This window comes from Struthio camelus, chromosome 2, assembly GCF_040807025.1.
Source record: "Struthio camelus isolate bStrCam1 chromosome 2, bStrCam1.hap1, whole genome shotgun sequence".
Lineage (NCBI taxonomy): Eukaryota > Metazoa > Chordata > Aves > Struthioniformes > Struthionidae > Struthio > Struthio camelus.
In genome coordinates, this window is record NC_090943.1 from 50,887,752 (window position 1) to 50,907,746 (window position 19,995).

The 19,995-nt window shown below is 39.8% G+C and overlaps 1 protein-coding gene across 1 annotated transcript in view; it reads left to right on the top strand.

The window, feature by feature from the left end:
* CDCP1 (CUB domain containing protein 1) overlaps positions 1-17,937 on the top strand; it is a 33,320-nt gene extending 15,383 nt beyond the window's left edge. Inside the window, exons 2-9 of the mRNA XM_068935656.1 lie at positions 1,014-1,217; positions 2,624-2,980; positions 4,695-5,063; positions 9,981-10,208; positions 10,993-11,373; positions 11,847-12,212; positions 13,112-13,193; positions 14,571-17,937. Of these exons, the coding sequence (XP_068791757.1) occupies positions 1,014-1,217; positions 2,624-2,980; positions 4,695-5,063; positions 9,981-10,208; positions 10,993-11,373; positions 11,847-12,212; positions 13,112-13,193; positions 14,571-15,018 (2,435 nt within the window). The 3' untranslated portion in view covers positions 15,019-17,937. The remainder of the gene's footprint in view (positions 1-1,013; positions 1,218-2,623; positions 2,981-4,694; positions 5,064-9,980; positions 10,209-10,992; positions 11,374-11,846; positions 12,213-13,111; positions 13,194-14,570) is intronic.
* Positions 17,938-19,995: the final 2,058 nt, after the last annotated feature.

The window sequence follows — 19,995 nt, forward strand, 5'->3', positions numbered from 1 at the left end:
GCTTGAAATGTGTGAAGATTGCTCAGGCCTCCACTGCCTTTCCCCAGGGCTTGAAGGCTGGGGCTGGCCACATCAGGGATGCAGAGGAGGGACCCAGGGACAAACAGTCTGTCCCAAGCCCCAGACGCCTTCTGTGCTGCGTTGGGGTGTTGCTTGTATGTGTGCCTTCAGGGAATGAGTTATGAAAGGTCATGGTTGGGGGTGGGTAGGAAGCCATGACCACATACCTATCAGCCAACCTACTCTTTTTCAAAGCTGTTTTGTGCAGGAAGATATTCCTCGCTTGTTTGTCACTTCCTTATGTTAAGGACTGGAAAGCTTTCTCTTAGAGCAAACTAAACTGTGCGGTAGCTAACAATGCATTGTTAACCCAGAATAGTTTTAGCCCTTAAAACAAGTCTGTAGGTTTGTGCTCTTCATCTTTTTCTGGTATCACCCGAGCACCTTGTCTGGTCTGTAACTGTTGAGGTTGAGCTGTTAACTCGGGGGTCTGGGTTGACTCAGAGGTTGACCTGTTACTGTAGTGTACAGTTGTTCAAATTGAGGCTTACTTTGTTGTTTAACTGCTGAATACGTTTCCTGAGTCACAGCTTTGCAGGTGTCTTCAGACATGAAGCAGGTTGTGTGATGGAGATAATAGCCTGAAAGCTAATGTCCGAACAGCAGAAATTTGAAAGAAATAGTTGAATTTTTTTTTTTTTGGTTGGTTTTAATGTGAAATGAATAGCACTGGTAAAGGTAAACTGAAGCAGAACTGACCCTGCTCAAGTTCCATTTAGTACCTCTCCCCTGACAAATGCAGCATGCAGATTTCTCTCCTCTCCTGCGCTCTGTGCTGAATTGAAACCACTGCAAGAATTGTGTGTAGGTTCAGCGCTCAAGACTTGAGAACTTGGATGCAAACGTTGCTTCTGACAACATGGCATCTCTGGGCGTGTGTGGACAGGCAGCTGGTAAAGGTACACGCTAGTAACAAAACACTTTTTTTTTTTTTTCCCCTTCCTTCCCCTTAGCTTCTTTTACGATCTCTCTTCGTACTGTGGACAACATCATAGTTACGATTAAACTGAGACCTGGTGTTTCACAGGGCTGTCAAATTCGTGTAAAATCTTTACCCAGATCTGACCTCAAGATAAAGCCTGGGGAGAATGTAACTTTTACCTTCACTTGTAAAACGCCGGAGGAATATTTCATCATGGAAATTCAGAAAAATATTGGTAAGATTTATGTTTTCAGATTTTTTTTCACCTATGACAGTTTTCTTCTAGTAAAACTACATACCTGTTTTTTCTTCGGGGAGGGGAAGCAGGGGGCCTGTTACTATAGTAAGGTAGCTCCTATAATCTTGGGTAAGAAGAAATCTTTGAATTTTGATAAATAGCCTGAAGTACTGAAGTTACAGAAGTTTAAAAAAAACTCTGCATTTTTATGGCCTGCAGAGTGAAAGTTAACTCAATTGTTTCAGAAACGGTTAAATGATAGTTTGTTCCATCAATTGCTTTCTCTCTTCCCTTCTCCCCCTGGTTATGAACCTACCAAAGGAACTTATTTCCTTTCAAAAGCCTCTGAACATTTTTAACGACATATCACCAATGTTATACATTGAACATCTTGATGCAGTCTGAGGGCAACAGAAATACTGAAGATACACACATTTGCCTTATATTAATTGATCATTATTAAAGCCAAGAACTTGAAAATTTTGAAAGCGTTGGAACTAAACCTTCATTTGACTTGAATGTAATCCCCAATGTGTGCAAGTGTGGCAACGTACTCCTTAATGACATGAACACATACTACTTATCAGCAATATCTCAGACTTCATTTGGCACTCAGCCTTGGGCTGTATCCTCATTGTTTGAGGTTGTATTTAAACTCTGATCTTAAAGATAGTTCTCTTCATGCTTTGGAGTTTTGTTTATATAGTTCATTCAAATAGTAATACTCACAATACTTCATGATTATTTGTTGGATAGAGTTGTATTTTTTTTTTTGTCTTAAATCTATGCCTAGTCTCCCCTTTTATAAAGTGAGTTTATTTTGGCGGTCCAGTTTGAAATACCAATAATCTGGCTTTTTTCTAAGAAAACTTCTGTAGGTTCTCCCCCAGAATACTTAATTGGCAGCTGTGATTATTCATCGCTTCAGCAAATCCTGGGCCTCAGGATATGTGTCAAGGTATCAAGAAAGCGAAGATACAGTTCATGACAAGCAGTGGAAAGTTTAAAGATAAATGATTTGATTGGCATCAAATCAGAATTCTCTGACTGAGATGGGGTAAAATCGGAACCTTCTGTTCTTTCACTTCCCTATCCTATTCTGTAAATACCTTCTAACTTCTGCAGCAAACAAGGCAGGAATACTACAGACAATGGCTCCCTTTTGTTAGTCAGCCTGACTCATCCCTAGAGCCGGTTTATCCTGCCTACTCTATGGGATAGGAGTCCTGTTTAAAGATGGCGTCTGACCACATTACAGCGGCGTTTTCTAATGCGTATAGAATGAGAGAAATTAAGTACAACCTCAGAACTGTAAAAATAGCAACAAAGAGGAAAGTAGTAAATTCCTCATTTAGTTGATGACCTTCCATAGTGTATTATGGCTGTTCTCTCTCTGCGTTTAGACTGTGTATCGGGTCCGTGTCCCTTTGGAGATGTCCACCTTTACCCACCAGGACTACCTCGTCTTAATAGGACTTTCATCTGGGATGTGAAAGCCAGTACAAAGGCTGGGCTTGAACTGCAGTTTGCTACCCCATGGTTAAGACAGATTGAACCAGGAGGCACATGTCCAGATTTCATTAGTTACAACATCAACAGCTGTATTGATACAGCCACGGTCGACATTGGCACCTTCTGCAGAAATGGCTCAGTGTCTCGGGTTAAACTGCAAGGAGGAGTCATCATGGCCCTGCATCTCCCGTGGAACTCATCTCTCACCACCTCGGGCTTTAACATAGCAAATAGGTCTTCCATAAAAAGTAAGTACAGAATACTTTTTCCTCCCTCTTTTTTTCCACGATGTAATTGCTTCATGCAGATTGCAGCAGAATTCTTTAAACCTTTGTTTTCAGCTAACCTGCAGTAGCTAGATATTTCCGAAGTTATGCCTGCCTGCACCTTTTTTGGTTTTATCATGTGTATGCTCCTGCTTATCTGTCCCTACATACTGGCACCATCTTATTACTATATGCGCAGAAGCCTTGAGAACTGTCACTTCCTTGCTCCACTGACTTGTAGTGTCTAGTTTCTGTACTGCTATCCCTAATTTTCTTCTACTTCCTTTTTTCCAAAATGCTTTGTTGTGGTGGTGGTTTGTTGTTTAAGTGATTTTATGCTTACATTTGGTATCTATTGCTCTTCTAGGGTCAAAATATCACAGCTCAATTGTTTAACCTAATAATTATGAGCATTATTTTGTTGCTGCTTTTGGTGCACTTTTACACATTTTCAACCTCTTTAAACTTCTTAAAACATAAACATATCTGGTTTATGATTTTTAAATGTTTTCTACTAGGTAAGATTTGGCAGCATAAGCAGAATGAGCTGTGGGAGTTGTTTGCTGCTTCCAGTGTGTAAAATGGTTTGTTTATTTTTAAACAAAGCTTCCTTAACTTACTCAAGTCCTCAAATCTCCCCTCCTCTTCAGGAGGGCAAGGGAGGGGAAGGGGAAACGGTGCCTGGAAGGCACATGAGTCTGTTTGCTTACATATAGCTGTCTGTTTCAGCGTGCACAGTAACATAAAATATTGTGTAATGGACTTCTCAAAATTCCTGAGACATGTACGACAGTTAACGGTCACTTTGTGATCTCAAGACAAGCCTGTCTTGGAGATCTGCTTACGCGCTCTATGTGAATTTGGCAATTTTTGCCATCAGGTGTAGCTAGAAACTGATCCAGATCCATGTTTTCGAAAGGCTTCCACAGTGGTAAAACCAGTTTTAAAAAAAAAAACTACAAAAATTACAAAATTTTTAACTCCTCCCCCAGTGTAGCACTACTGAAACATTCAGACAAGTAAGGGGCATGGCAGCCCCTCACACTCATCATTCTTGGAGTCTTAAAATGGGCCTGTAATCTTTGTGCACGTAACCTCACTTTCTGTTAAGTGCTTGAGATTCGTTCAAGCACAAAGCATGTTACGTGGTCTCTGTGGCTCACATTAATGTTCTGTCACGCGTATTTGAGGCTCTTTGCTGCTGTGCTCTTGTTAGACCTCTGAAGGTCTTTGGACTGAGAACTCCACACTGGTTTAAAAGCTCACATCCTCTTTCTGTTTCATGTAATCCAATGAAGCAGTACTAGCAGAAGCGGTTGTCAAGTTGTATGTTTGCTCCTGTGAAGTAGGATCATACCAGCAGTAGGATCTATCCTTTCCGAAAATATAGGACTGTGTGTCCATGTGCTTGGAAGATAAACCCACTAAGTTGAAAATACAGCATTAATATATTCCTTACCTTTTGTGTAACTGAGGATAATAGCATTAACTCAAGTATATGTGTTAGTCTGAGGATGTTTTTGTGTGTGTGTGTGGTTTTTTTTTTTGTTTGTTTTTTTTAAATAACCTAGCCCGTAGCTGAGGTGGGTGATCTCACTGTCATATAAAAACACTCTACTGCTGCAGTGCTGCATGTGTCTGCCAGTCAGCCTTCTTTAATTGGTACTTGTTTTGTATGTTTTTTCCTCCATCACAGGATTATGCATTATTGAATCCACTTTGAAGGGGGAGTCTTCAGTCACCCTGATGTCCCCCAACTATCCACGGGGCTTTCCAGAGGATGAGCTCATGACATGGCAATTTCATGTTCCATCTAACATGAGAGCAAGTGTTTTTTTCCACAACTACAGCCTCTCCAACTGCGAAAGGAAAGAGGAGAGGGTGGAGTACTACATACCTGGCTCAGTCAGTAATCCAGAGGTGTTTAAGCTGAGCGACAGCCAGCCTGCCAATATTGCTGGCAGTTTCAACCTGTCCCTGCAGGGCTGTGATCAGGATGCCCAGAACCCCGGCATCCTCCGTTTGCTCTTCCAAGTCATCGTTCAGCATCCTCAGATTGATGAGAGTACGTAGCTGTTTACCCATTACGTCTCTTTATGCCTGCTGTTTCACTTGCTTATCTCTTTCCTTCTACAGATATAAACTAGCTCTACTGCTTTTGTTTATAAACATCTAGGCCAAGCACCACAAGGAAGAGAATAATATGTATGTGTGAATATATACATTTAAGAAATATATATATTTATATAGTATATATATGTACACCTATATATATATATTTATTTATTTTGAACTTTGGACCTTCCTTGACTTTAAGGAAGTGGGTTGCCAGGCAACACTGAGAGGCCTGTATTACTACTGTGCTGAGTGCCAGTGGCTGTCATGACAGCGAGGTGAATGATGATGCTGAAATTGCAAGGCAGAGTAAAAACTCCATTGTAGATATACTGTATCTTGTAAATGAAGGTTCCTTTCCTGTTCCAGTGTACACATTGTATAATTGCATTTAACATCTGCAGTATCAGATCTTGCATGTTATATAAACAAAACTAAGCAACAGGTAGCTTTTCCTTGAGAATACGTTCCCTGTGTGGGGATTTGATCCAGTTATAAGAACCTTAACTGCTTGATTGGGAATGTTTAGCTTACGCACCACTGCATATTTTCCAATACAGAAATCAAGTTCAAGCTTATTCAGATGATTTTATTTTCAGCTGTAAGAGTCAACATTTTAAAGACCATTCCTAAAGTGCAGCAGGTCAAGATCGGGAGTATGAACTGGTGAAATGGGAGATTTAGAATTATTTCTTTCTACTACTAAGGACATCAATACATGCTCTCTCCTTCCTTCCTTTCCTTCCTCTGAGTTTTATTTTGTTCCAAAGGGAAACCTGAACACCTTCTAGTGTGTGACTTTTATGTCAATATGATACTTCAATAACAGCATCCCTTACCTATTCAAACCTTCTTGTGAGTTCTTGCTACTTCTTACTACACTGAAAAAACTGAATTTTGTTTTCTAACCCTCAAACTCAGCCTGGCTTAACACATTCTTCAGTGTTTAATATTTAGCACTGATTAAAATGTTTAAACTCTTGCTAAAATAAAATGCAAGATGAAATGGGCTATATCTTTGATGGGTTCTAGTGGTTCTATCTTAAAATCAGTATGCAGTAACTTGTAATGCCACAGCACCTATTTAAAAACAGGAATAAAAGGCCTCGGAAGAGTAGCTAGGTAAAGAGATACGCAGTGATTTATTATCTGGCTTTTTAGCTCTGACCTGAATTCCTGATGGAGAGGAGTAACCAAGGCCCTTCTCTCGCTGAAGGGAGAGGTGAATACAAGTCCATGCTGCAGGCTGCCGCTGCAGCAGGAGCTAGGTACGGGCTTTCTGAGTGCTCCTAGAGGGAATGAAGTTTGCATGACCTGTGCCTTGAAGTCACATATCCAGAAGGGGCAGGTAGCATCTCAGCAGCCTCATCCACAGTTCTTTGCATGGAGTGCTTTGCTGTGTAGTCTGGCTCCATTCGTGAAGAGCAAATCCTCCTGAATCCTCAGAGGAAAACCTTGTTAACACAATAAATGTAAGCAAACATGATTTTGTGTTGCATCTTGGAAGGCAGACAGAGAGAAAACATTGTATTTGGTTAGTCAGCTTTATCTCCCTTCTACTTTGGAAAGCAAAGAGGAATTTTAATATATGATGGTCAGTAGACAAGATGATAATCTTCTTTAAAAATAAATGAATAAACAGGTTGTCTTTTATTTAATGAAATGAAAGTAATGAACCACTTGGATTTAAGAGAACAGCGGTTTCCCTAGGGATTTTAGAGGAATTCAGTAGTGATATTTAGTTATAAAATTTCCATCAAAGATTCAAATATACCTCAGTCGTCAGGACAGTATTGAGACTTTAATTAAAAAACAAACAAAAATATGCTGTCTCTAGTGTGGAAGTTGAACATAATTCTTATTAAAAATGAATTGATATCTACATATTCTTAAAGCTTCCCAAACGTCTGTGTATTTCACAGCTGTCTTTATCCCCTTGTCTAAGGACAAGCACAATATAGCTCTTTACAGTCAAAATTACTCCCTTCATCTAACGCCGTCCATGTTTAGCTGCTGGAAAAAATCTCTTGAGAATGAGTCTTATGCAGTAGAAAATCGAGATTCTGTGCCTGGCTGTGACACTGACTTAGAGATTTCTGCCTGATCTCTTGCTTTTTTTGTGTCTGTAGTTTCCCATGCAGGAGAGAGCTGTGTTGTTCATCTTTTGTTTATGCCTTTGAGCTCCATAGCTGAAAAAAGAAACCAAGGAGTGTGAGGTTTTTTTAATACTGCCCTTTTTTTCCTGCATCAGACACACATGTGCCTCCTTGATTGCATAAAATACTGTGTAGATCTGTTAATTTTTCCACATGATGGATACACTTTCTGAACTAGACTACTGCCACAGCCTTGGATTTTTTTCCTCTGGCCCTACACTGGGCTCACTCCAGTAGCTCCATGTCTCTCTTGTACTGGGGAGCCTAGCCCTGGATGCAGCGCTCCAGATATGGCCTCAGCAGTGCTAAGCAGAGGAGAAAGATCACCTCCTTCAACCTGCTGCCAATGCTCTGCCTAATGCAGCCCAGGACACCACTGGCCTTTGCTGCAGGGGCACGTTGCTGGCTCATGGTCAGCTGGGTGTTGACCAGGACCGCCAGGTTGTTTTGTGCAAAGGGGCTTTCCAGCACATCAACCCCCAGCCTGTACTGGTGCATGGGGTTATTCCTGCCCAGAGGCAGGAGCCTGCACTTGCCTTTATTGAACTTCATGAGGTTCCTCCCTGCCCTTCTCTCCAGCCTGTCAAGGTCCCTCTGAGTGGCAGCACAGCCCTCTGGGGTATCAGCCACTCCTCCCAGTTGTGTAAATGTGCTGAGGATGTGTTCTGTCCCACCATCCATGTCATTAATGAAGATGTTAAACAGTTTTGGCCCCAGGATCAACGCCTGGGATATACCGCTAGTGACTGTTTTCATTGAAAGAAGCTGGACTTCATGCTGCTGATCACAACCCTTTGAGCCCAGCAGTTCAGCCAATTTCCAGTCTACCTCACTGTCTGCTTACCTGGGCTGTATTTCATCAGTTTGTCTGTGAGGATGTTACGGGACAGTGTCAAAAGCCTTACTGAAGTCAAGGTACCCAACGTCCACTGCTGTCCCCTCCTCCACCAAGCCAGTCATCTCAGCCTAGAGGGCTGTCAGGTCTGTTGAGCGTGGTTTCCCCTTCATAAATCCATGCTGACTACTCCCAGTCACTTTGTCGTTCGTGCTTTTCCTGGAAATGGTTTCCAGGATGATCTGTTCCATTGCCTGCTCAGGGATTGAGGTGATGCAGCAAGACAATTTCTGAGCTGAAGAAGGGCCTTTTCTTTACCTGTTCTGTTGCCTGTGGAAGTACAGCCAAATACCTCCCTAGAGCTTTTGCCACTTTGTAAAGGCATCAGCATCCTGCTATTAATTCATTATTTTTAAAGCCTAAGGGAAACACTTTCCATAAATGTCCTATATTCCTTCCAGGTGTTGGAGAAGCTCCAGTGGCTGGAGACATGCCTCCTTCACAAAGATCTTCCTGAGCTGAATCTCTCTGTTTGAGAGCAGGTGCCAGGCAGGACGTTGTCTATGTGAGCCTGGGCACTCTGAACTTTTTGGGTACCTTAAATCCAGTGAGCTCAGACAGTAGTTGCAAGGCTTCCTGCAGCAACCAGCCTATGTGCAGTGGGGTACTTGGAAAGGAATGGACTGCAAGAGAAATCAGTATTAAGGACGGGGAAGACATTCTTTTATTTATTTATTTTTTTTTTTAAGGTTAACTCTACCAGCTCCCAGGTTTGTAGGTTTTCTTACAGCTAGTCAGAAAAAATGTCTGGAAGAACGCTTCTGGACAATTAAATGGAAGGGCAATGCGTTAGTTCAGTCGTGCTGTTGAGGGAAACCAAGTAGACAAGCTAGGCCTGATCCTCAGGCTTCCCACCTGCCTGATGATAGGCTTTCTAGTTGGCTAGAGTAGAGTCTTTAAAAAATTTCTTTCTGTTTCTTAAAACAGATTTGTCTTTTTCTTCTTACAGTTCTGTTTTATGGGAGTCTTCAGTTTGGTTTCCAAGAACTTTTTTTTTAATTTTCATTACACAAAATGTCCCATGGAAACAAATGCTAGCGCTTGTAGGGTTTCGCTGACCGTTCTTAGAAGTGGTGCGTGTTCATTTCTGGCATCTTTGTTTTTAAATACCAAACAAAAATGTTTTTTGGGAAGCCTCTTTGAAAGCTATAGTCATAATGACCTTCACTGCTTTTGCCAATGGAGAATACTTGGCATTTTTCCCCCTTTTGGACCATCCTGGTGCTTGCATTTAAATTAGCTTAATCTTTAACTGACTCCAGACAACCAGATGTGCTTAATTACTGACTTCAGGCAACTCTGTTCAGTTTGGCTATAAAAAACCTAATGCAATGAAAAATTATCTGAGATGGAAATTTTGCAATGAGTACAAAATTTGAGAACTGAGAAACTTCTTTCTTTGATCAAGTGTTACGGGATCAATAGAACTCACTTTAAAAGAAATATAAGAAACCTCTTAGGGAAAACAAATTCAAACATGGTGATCTGAACCCTTTAATGAGTTCCTTACATTATAACCTAACCTGTTCAAAAGAGACTAGCATACATGTTACCCCACTGTAGCTGAAAAGAGGTAGTGAAATGGGGTGTGTATGCAAAAAGTCTTGAAACTTTGTATTAGAAGAATAGGACATCTCCTGGGTTTATGTCACACTGATGGAAATAAGAACTAAATAATGTTTTCTTAGCTAGTATAAAAATAGCTATAACCACTGCTTATTGAATGTGATGAGACGAGAGAGGGGAAGTTCCACTTCTTTCCGCAGTTCTTGCTAGTGATTGCTCTGTCTAAGCTATTAACATTTTTTTGTTGCAGATATCACCCATTTGGTTGATCTTAGCAGAGAATGGGATATGACTGTAACAATATACTCTGAAGGGTGGCCCAGCTGGAGCCCATTCATATCTGAACCGATATGCCTGATCTGTAAGGATCCTCGCACCTGTGACCGTGCTTTGACTTTAGCGTCTGGGGCCATCTACAAGATTTCCTTTCTGTGCAATGACTTGGCCCGTCTGAGGATCACAGCTGAAAAAAATATAAGTATGGCAAGAGTGCTTTTATGCTGTTTCCTAGAGAATGCTTTTGTATGCTTTTCCCTAGAGAATGCTTTTGTATGCTTTTCCCTGATGATCAGCTAAACCTTGTCTCTTGCTTTTCCTTAAAGTAGATTTTGGTTGGAAATCACGCCTTATTGTTCACTACGTTGTTGCACCTTTGCAAGAGAAATGGTGTAGTTGTCCTTAGAAAGGCAATGATAGCATGCCTGTAAGAATCTTCTTACTGAAAACTGCAAAATATGGAAACAGAACAGGAGAGCCATAAATCTGCCTATTAAAACATGGGATCAGGGCTGCCATTAGGAAAGTGTCTTATGGCATTTGTGTGTCTGTTTGGCATAGGTTTTTCCCAAATGTTTTCAAATACTTGTAGAGGAAGAGTTTTAAATTATATTTCTGGGCCTTGACCGTGTTTTCTAACTGGTCTGCAATGGTGTCCCAATAAGCAACTGATACAAAGTGGGGAATTTTGCATACATTTATATTTGTAGTTTTCTTTGTCCTGCCCCATTTTAAGGAAAGCTCTTAAACTCTAGGTAATATCTATTTTAGTAATGATCACTACAAGAGGGGGGAGGGAAAAAGGTCTATGGCAGTGTCTTCGGGTGAACGTATTCTTTCTCAGGTAAATGTTTATCTGGACCTGACACGCACAAGTAACAGAACTCTCTGTGTACACTCTGGTACACAGGAAGACTTGGTTTTCCTAGATATTTCCTCTGCAAGAAAAAAAAAAAAAACTATATGGCTTATTTTTGTGATTGCAGGCTGTGTTGATTTTTGGCGATGTCGGAGGAAGATCTATGCCCTTTCAGTGCCCAAGGCTATTACGCAATTGCCAATTCGACTGCATAAGTTTATTTGGAAGCTTTTGGCGCCAGAACTGATCAATGTAGAAATTATGTCTCCGTCCTTGAAACTTCAGCAACATGTCCCAGAGCAGAGGTGCAACACAAGCTACAGTTACAGCATTGTTAGTGCCACCCCAGAGGGAGATTTAAATGTTGGTTTATTCTGTCCTGGGGGATCCATTGAAAAGATTCAGATGAGGAACAACATTACCATATCCTTAAAAACGTTTGGTAAAGGATTCTTCAATGAGTCTAATCATCAGGATCTGAAAATGTCTTTTGTGCAACATATTGAAGGTAAGGTAGTGCTTTGTACCCCTTTCCTAATTGTTGTATCTTTCAATGCAATTATTAATACGTATGTGAATAAACAGAAATAAGAGTTCAATTCTTTAGCTTCTAGTCCTGCTGTGATTACTGGACAAATCTTTATTTGAATCGGTGGCGTTATTTAATTCTTGAAAAATGAAAAAACTTTGTACTCCAGAAGGTAGGTAGGTGCTTGTGGGAAATTCTGCAGATAAATCTGTGCTAATTGTGAAAATTACTGATGTGAAAGAGGTGATAAATGACTTGTGTTCCTGGTACTGAGATGTCATTGATCGTATAAATTTGCTGATTGCATGTGTAAGCAGTGCATTTTTGTTACAGAGAAGAAAGGCTAGATAATTTTGCATACTGAAAGAGAAAGCCTTCAAAAAAAAAAAAAAAGGATTGAAACTAAGTAAACTTTCATTCCTGTATTTCTTTCCTTCTTTCCTTTGCTACAGATGAATGTACTTTCACTGTGAGTCCAGACCCAAAAGCTAAACTTTACTTAGAGACTCCCAACTGGCCTTATGGTCTACCTCCTTATGTCTCTATATCATGGTACATCAAAGTGCCCAGTAAGCAAGTTGCTCGCCTGGGATTCTCAAAGGACCGCATGGGCATTGCTTGTGAGACAGGACGTGCTTATCTCAACATACAGGAACAGAAATTCAGGGCAGAAGAAACCGTGCGTCGGGAGGATGAACTTCTGCCTGAGCCCCTAGATATGTACCACAACTTCTGGGTAAACATCTCTAACTGTAAACCTGTGGATAAGACACATTTGACCTTACAGTTCTGGGTGACTTTTGCTGAAAAAAAGATAGGTGAGTCCTGTAAGATTATAGTCATTTGTTTTCCACTTGATTCCTTTCTTTCCGTTCATGAGAGCAATAATATGTGCTGGTCCGCTGCATGCGTTGGGATTTTATATCTTCATGTGCGTGTTTTATGAGATCCCTGCTTTCTGAAATACTTGTTTCTCAAAAACCTCCTTGAGTTACAGATGAGTACTTTTAGAGTCTGGGAAGAAAGATTTTTTTTTTTTTTCTTTTTCATATATCTTTTAAATTTGGGGAAGGGGGAATTCTGGTTTGTGAGATTATATATATTTATTTATTTATTTTATTTTGCTTTTTTTTTGTGTGGCTTTTGTAATCTGTGTGTATCTTTTAGACATGCAGCATTTTTTTCTTTGCTCGCACATGAACTTTTCTGATGAATTTTATGACTCCTAGTTATGTTGGCTTGGGGTTTTCTTTTATACTTCAGAGAAAAGAATTATACTGGTGAAAAGTTGGTGAAATGTAACTACTTTCTATGCTGAATCCTTTTCTGTCTCTCCCCACACTTTCTCCTACTTCCTGCCTATCCAGCCAGAGGCATGTGAGACATCTGAGGTAAGTTTAAATGTATTGAATTCTTACACCAAGGGCTCATAGCTTTTTATTATTTATTTATTTAGTTTTCTTGACTGTGTTCCTCCTCTAGCAACAGCAGTTCCTCCTCAGGCAGTAAGCAGCCTGTCTTTGCTTGGCCCTAAACTACTTAAGTGGCTTGTGTACCCTTAGGTGAGCACAGTCTGGGAACTCCTGCTTTGCACACAGCTAATACTCTTAGAAACGTTGAAATGATTCAAATCCAACTTTTGGATTGGTTTTTAGGAGAAAGCTCAATGTTTTCTACATCTCACTCAGTGTTCCTGTACCTTCTTGTCTGCTTGTAGATCTAGCAGTGATAATTGCTGTGGTGTCTGGGACTGGACTTCTTGTGGCTATCGGACTCACCGTGTGCTGTGTTAGGAAGAAGTAAGTTCATAATTCAGCATCTGTAACTTAGCAGTTCAGTAAGACGTTTCTGGAGAGCCACTGGGCCATCTTTATTTCAAATGTTGGTATAGTTCCTTAGAACAAGGATCTGAAGCATAAGGTAGGCAATGCACTGAGGGCTGAAGTCAAGTGACTTCAGGAATGCTGCTCTACTCCAAATTGCTTGGCTTTAGTAATGAGCTTTTGCATTAGCGTGGGCTTCTCGTACTGAAAGTAAGATATTGGTTGGATTTCATCAGTGATTGCTATGAAATGAAATTGCAAAGAATGTGGTTGCTCTGCCTATAACTACACAAGACTCTGTTCAAACAAGCTTTAAACTCACTTTACTAGCGTCTCAAAATTAGCCAAGCTTTTGCATCGCTGCCTTGAGACAGAGTTCCTAAATTGATTCCAAGTCATTAAACGAAGACTTTTTCTAAAGAGTGTGTCATGTTTTATTTCTCATGGTCAGAGGAATTCTACTTTCTGAGGATGGACTAAAGTGAGAACTTCTTTATTACGTGCCTATAGAATGGTACAGAGAAAGGTCAGATACAACAAAAGCTATTTTTCTTCAACACAACCTGTAGCAGTTTATTCTGGGGCTTATACACCAAATAAGAGCACTTTTTTAAAGACTGATGAGCTCTTGGAGGGAAAACTAGACTGAGCAAAACAAACATGCATAGCATTACTCATGCAAGCAGAGTTAGAAGCCATTGATAGCTTGGAGCTTCTGATACTTAGATGCTCAGTGCTGGCAGGGTGATTGGGTCCAGGAGCTATAAAACACGGACTAAGTTGTCCAATATGATGACTAGAACATTATGAGCACTCATCTCCGCTACTCAGGAAAGACTTTGGAATCATGGGCTTATTCTTCAGCTGAGCCCTCACTGTTTCCACCTTTGGACAGTCACACCAGAGACAGAAAAAGTTCATTTGACTTTCATAAGTGGATCCAGGTTACTTTACTTGTCTTGAGCCACAGTCAGCCTCATAAAATGAGTGAGGGTCTGATGGCCTTTAGGTCCAGATCTGTGGATGTTAAGAGGCTCAGGGCACAGCACAGTTGGGACCCCTGAACTTGGGAGATTGCTGGAGTTAATCTTGCAAACTCCAAAGTCAGTAGAACAGAAATAGGGAACTGAATACTGGAAAGTTATTTTCTGTTTCCTTTAAAAAAAGGTGCTATATTTGAAAAGCATGTCTAGACTGGAGAGGTATTTTTCCTAAGATTGCAAGTGCAGCCTTCAATTCAAGTAGACTGTCTAATACTGAGAGCTGGAATGGGTAAATAAAAGTTGTCTTTATCTAGTTTAAATGCTCCAGCCATGTTTTCTTTCTGACCTGTTAATTTCAACTTTATAACAGGAAGAAGAAAAGCCAGAATCCTATGGTGGGAGTATACAACGCTAACGTGAATACCCAGATGCCTGGAAAACAAGGTTTATTTAAAAAAGGGAGGAGAAACAATGAGTCTCATGTCTATGCAGTGATTGATGATGCTATGGTCTATGGGCACTTACTGAAGGAATCCAATGGCTCAGTCACTCCAGAAGTTGATGTGTATCGGCCTTTTGATGGCCCCGTTGGTAGCTTGCCGCCTTCTCCACCTCCTTTGTCTTTCAGAAAAGATATTAAACTCTCTCCTGGCGTAGAGGAGCCTCCACCTCTGACAGAAACAGACCATGATGCTTATACGTTTGCTCATCAGAAATCGGGGGAATCGCAGAACAATGGAGATGCAAATGAAAAGAATAATGGAGATACGAGCACATCCTTGCTGGAAAAAAAGGAAAGGGATAGTTTAGAGGAGTAATTTTATACTGAGTATAGCAGTTTTCTTTGGAAATACAGGTGACCTGTATGGACAAGGGTCTAGGAGTGGGGAGAGGAAAAAAAAACAAAAAAAAAACCCCAAAAAACAGAAGAGGAGTATTATTTTTTAAGTGTGTTTTTGATATTAATTTTGTTGTGTTTTTTTTTAAACTTCAGCTGCTGGTAGGTTCCAATTTTAGAGTGAATATCTAGCAAACTCAAAAACAGTAGATGCTCTCCGGGAATGTATGCACTTTCAATTGTGAAAGAAATGGCAAAGGTACACTCCTTTTAAATTATCAAGACATCAGGAAAACGGCAATAAATAGACGGGGAAGAGTATTTCGTCCAGGATTTCCTCCTCTCTCAGAAGTGATTTGTCCTGTGTGTAGGCTGGTGACCTTTTGAAGACATAGGCACATCTCTGGTTCAGGGCAGCTCCAGACTGCACAGATGTTGGCTCCTTTTCCTAGTGTCTGAGCATAGGAAGGGGACATTGAATGCCATTTCCACCACTTGCTTCTTGAAAATTCACCATATTTCTCATGCTGGTTGCTATGGAAATGTAGTGAAAGATCCTGTCTGCTGCCTGAAAGAGTCCAGTTAATGTAAATCAGTGTGAATACTTGAGCTTGTGCCCTTCTAGTTCAGAAGTAAAGTTATGGGTGTTTTTCTCTCTTTTCCAGCTGATGTTAAAACACTTCTGTAGCTCTGTGTGAACCTATACCAAAGACTATTTGCCTTGCTTTTTTACACAAACAATTTGGAAAGCCTAAAACAATTTGCACTTTTATTCAGATGCCCGTAGTGTTCACAATTTACTAATATCGCCCTTTTTGGTCCCAGATAAGAGTGAGGATGCAGTGAAGAAATAATGATGTGATGATCCAGCTGCTTAGTAATGCTTTGCACTTGACCTGTAAAAGATGCTGGCTTATTAAGTAAAGGATTAAAAAAAGAGGCAAAGAAAATGCATTTGGTTTTCAGCAAGCAGTTTCTCTGGAGCGCAAGGTATAAGAGTGAATCCATAAGGAAGGCCTAGGTTTTTTTTTTTTTTGGTGTGTGTGGTTTTTTTTTGTTTTTAACAGGATGACTTTAACAACCATATTGAAATGAAGGTGGAGATCAACTCTTGATTTTTTTTTTTTAATTTTTTTTGTGCGACTTCTACTTTTCCATCATCTAGTTGCCTTTAAAAACCATATCTTAAAAACAGAAAAATAATAGGATTCACTTTTAAGTGCTGTAGTTCGAATGTCCCTCAATTTTTGTGCCTTTTAAAACCTGAGAGTCAGATCTTCATGCCTCAGAGGACTAAGGATATGTGAATTAAATTACCTTTTATATACAAACATCTGGCTTGTCTAGGTGTGCAGTTAGTGAGGATGTTTGCAGTTTTGTGTGCAGCACTAGACTTGACCTGGGAAGTTCACTCTGAATGTCATAACCTCACCGTTTCTTGCCTAATGATAGAGTGCCTTATAGTTTATAGACAATACTGTGTATCTTGCATGCAGTAATGTTAAACAGGTATAGTAATGTCTAAAACGAAAATGTCTTTACTGAAACATTACTGTTTGCATCAAAAAAAAATGTGGATTTCACTCTGTTAACTGTTAGCATTGAAAACTATTTATACACGCGATTTTGTATGTATAATAGTATATACCATTATCACACTGATTGTTATATTGGATCGAAGCAGTATGTCATAACTGACTCAGTTTCCTGTAGCATATAGTAAGACGTGTGCCAGGTAAAAGTGTCTTTTAACTGTTTTGTGTATTTTTCTGCTTACATTTAGCACTTTAATATACAAATGTGTGTTCCTAGATCTCTGGCTAGTCATTGAGATCACATATTTCAAAGTGTACCGGAGTAATTTAATGCCATTTTAGCACTCAGATTTCTGTAGTACTGATGACTATTTTTCTCAGGTAACTGAACTGCCACAGTACATTTTATCAGGGTTAGTCCAGTTGTGCATTCATCTGGCCAATGTTTCTCTCTTTTCTTTTCTTGCAAAGGAATGAGAAGCTTATAAGAGAAATTCAAAGCTGTTTCATCCCTCTAGCTCAGTTTCTCCAATTGCTTTTCTGCTAAGTCTTTTCGTTCGTGTTCTTTCTAACTAACTGAAGAGAACGAAATAGAGGTCAGGCTTTTGCTCACAGCCTCTTGATTTCTGAAGGAAAGATATGATGCTTGTTGATTGTTTATTTGTTTTAACTCATTTTTTGATATGGCAATATAAGCCTTGTTTACAGTTGTTTCCTATCTGAGGTTGACTTTCACTATGCTTGCTCGGGTATGTTTAGAATAAGGGTTCAGGCGAAAATTCCAGTTTTCATTAAGAGAAAGTTGCGACTTAAATTTTTTTTTTTTTAATAAAATGTAACTGTAGTACCAGCTGGAGTAATTACTGTACATCTTTCTCATAAATGTGTGTTTGTGTGTATAAATGTGTGCATTATGTGAATGGAGTTAAATATTGAGAACCTCAACATCTTCTAATCATCTTGGAATGATACCTCAAGCATTTCCCAGTGAATGGTCTATGCAGTCCTGCCAGCTTGTGGATTTAGCTTTCTGCATGAAAACATGATCGAAGGAATCTAGTAAAGATCTGGTGCTTCACAATATGCTGGTGGCACTCAGAAATCCTGTGAAGCAGGGAAGCTTCCTATAGAATTTCCAGAACAAGTCTCCTTTTAGACAAAAGAGGGAGGGATAATTCTATCAGCTAATATATAAATGTCCAACTCGGTAGACCTCATGCTGGGAAAACTTGTACCGATTTTAATGAGAGCCTTGCTTCCCTATGGAATACAGGGTCAGCTTCAAGTATTGTGATGCCTGACTGGCCGTAGCAATGGCAGCACCCTAGACAACAGGAATGTGTTCCTGGAGGACCTAGTTCAAGGTGAGACCGTACTGCAGACTGTGCATGTCGTGGTTTGCTGCGTAGTCAACGATGTGCTATTAATTGCTGTTTTCAGAGGAGCGTGTTTAGATTGTTGGGGAGAAGGGCTGTAAAATATCTAGCTTCCTAAATAACAATGAATGGTCTTGCGGCCTCTTGGTAGGATCATAATGCTTGTAATTTAGTCAAGCCTGACTGACGTACAAAATTGAATTCCAAATTAATTTCTTTTCAGGGATAATAGCACAAAAGTACACTTTATTACTAGTCTTTCAGGCCAGAAGAGAGCTTTATGAAAATATATGAAGCCTTTCTTTGTTTCTAAATTAAAGTGCAGGGAATCTGTATGTATAGCTGCTTGCTTTTTTGTTTCTTTTATAATCTTGAAGCAAATTTCATGCACAAAAAGTAGCGCTTGAAATCCCCACTACTTTTGAGGATTTCAGTGATCTTTGGGAATGCATCTTAGGCCGAAGTAGTCGGATCAGCTCTTGGAAGGCATCAGAAATTGAGCAAGGATTGGTCAGTCTCTGGGCCCCTTCCAAAACTGCCACTTAATATAAATGTAAATGAAGATACTCAGTCGTTTGGATCTTGACTGATATTGTGCCATCCTGGAGCAGCCTCCTATGCAATGATCTTTATCTAACGATGAAAATGGCTAATTTCAGTTAATTCACTGAGAGGTAGGTGTCCATAGAAGGACAGCATTTCATAACCTCCTGGCCAGACTATAATTTCCTTTTGAAGAGCGAAGAGAAACAGAGACTTCTGTTCCTAAAAGCAGCAAAGCTGGAGGGATAACACTTTTTGAGTTTGATACTGTGAGGTGCTTGAAAATCCTTATGTAGCAAAACACTCAAATTGCTTTATTTTAAGCATGTGAATAGTCCTAGTGCAATCTTGAGATAAATCAAGAGCCAAGTTACTCTACTTTGGATTAGAGTGAAAGTTGCAGAGCACCATTAAGAAATGAAAAAGGGTTTTTGTTTTTGACATCAGAATAACTTTGAGACCTCAGCTCCCTGACGAAAGAAAAAAAATGCATGCTACTGTGAAGAAACTGTATCCTGGGATACTTGTAGATCTGACAATTTTTAGTATATGAATGTTGGGGGGGGAGAGGGATAGGGACAGGGAGGAAGCAAAATGCTGAACAACCTCATCTATGTATGCATCTTCACCACCTGGTGTCTAAAGGCAAGCTGTAGTATACAGAAAGGTGGGAACAAAACTATCCTCCAGAAAACTCTGAGGCTGGAAACTTAAAAATTGATAGGGATTCATTCCTTTAGTGTTAATGGTTTTGTACATTCAGCTTAATGATGGTTTGATTTCTGATAAAGTATAGCTTCCCAACAATTCAGTGAGGGTTACCTGTTTTTCTTTGAAACAGGATTTCTGGTGCGAACTAGTGATTCACCTTGGAAGAAGGGACAATCCTGTTACAGACAGGGATTACAAACTTTTAATGTGTTGTTCCATCAGTGTAAATGAGGCATGGCAAATTATTTCAATTTGCAACTATCTTAATATATTAAAAGTTGTTTTCGTAGCTGGGACTACATCCATCTGTTGTATTGAAGAATGGCCACCCAACCATGTACAAGAAACCTCAAAGAAGGAAGGAACTCTTTGGTTTCTTTTAATACTTCTTTTTCTTAATTATCCTGGTACAACAAATCCCTACAGTCTCTCACAGTAGAGGAATACCATGATGCATCCTGTGAAAGATGCTTTAACAGAGCAATATTCTATCATCTTTTTAGACAAGAGACCAGAAAAATGGCATCATTTCTCTGAAAGGTTTTTTTCACAAGAAAATGTGGGGGAAAGCTCTGGCAGTGTTCTGGCATCTTTGTGGCAAAACAATTTTATTTTTTCTATTCGGGAATAATTTGATCTCAGAATGTATTATTATAAAAGTTACTCAATGTTCAATGTAAAGCACATTCTCCCCTGCTCTTTTTATTATTATTATTTTTAGTTTTGTTTCAGAACAAAGCTGAACTTTGAAGTTATTCACCAAAGAAAACATCTGTCCAATGCACACAGATG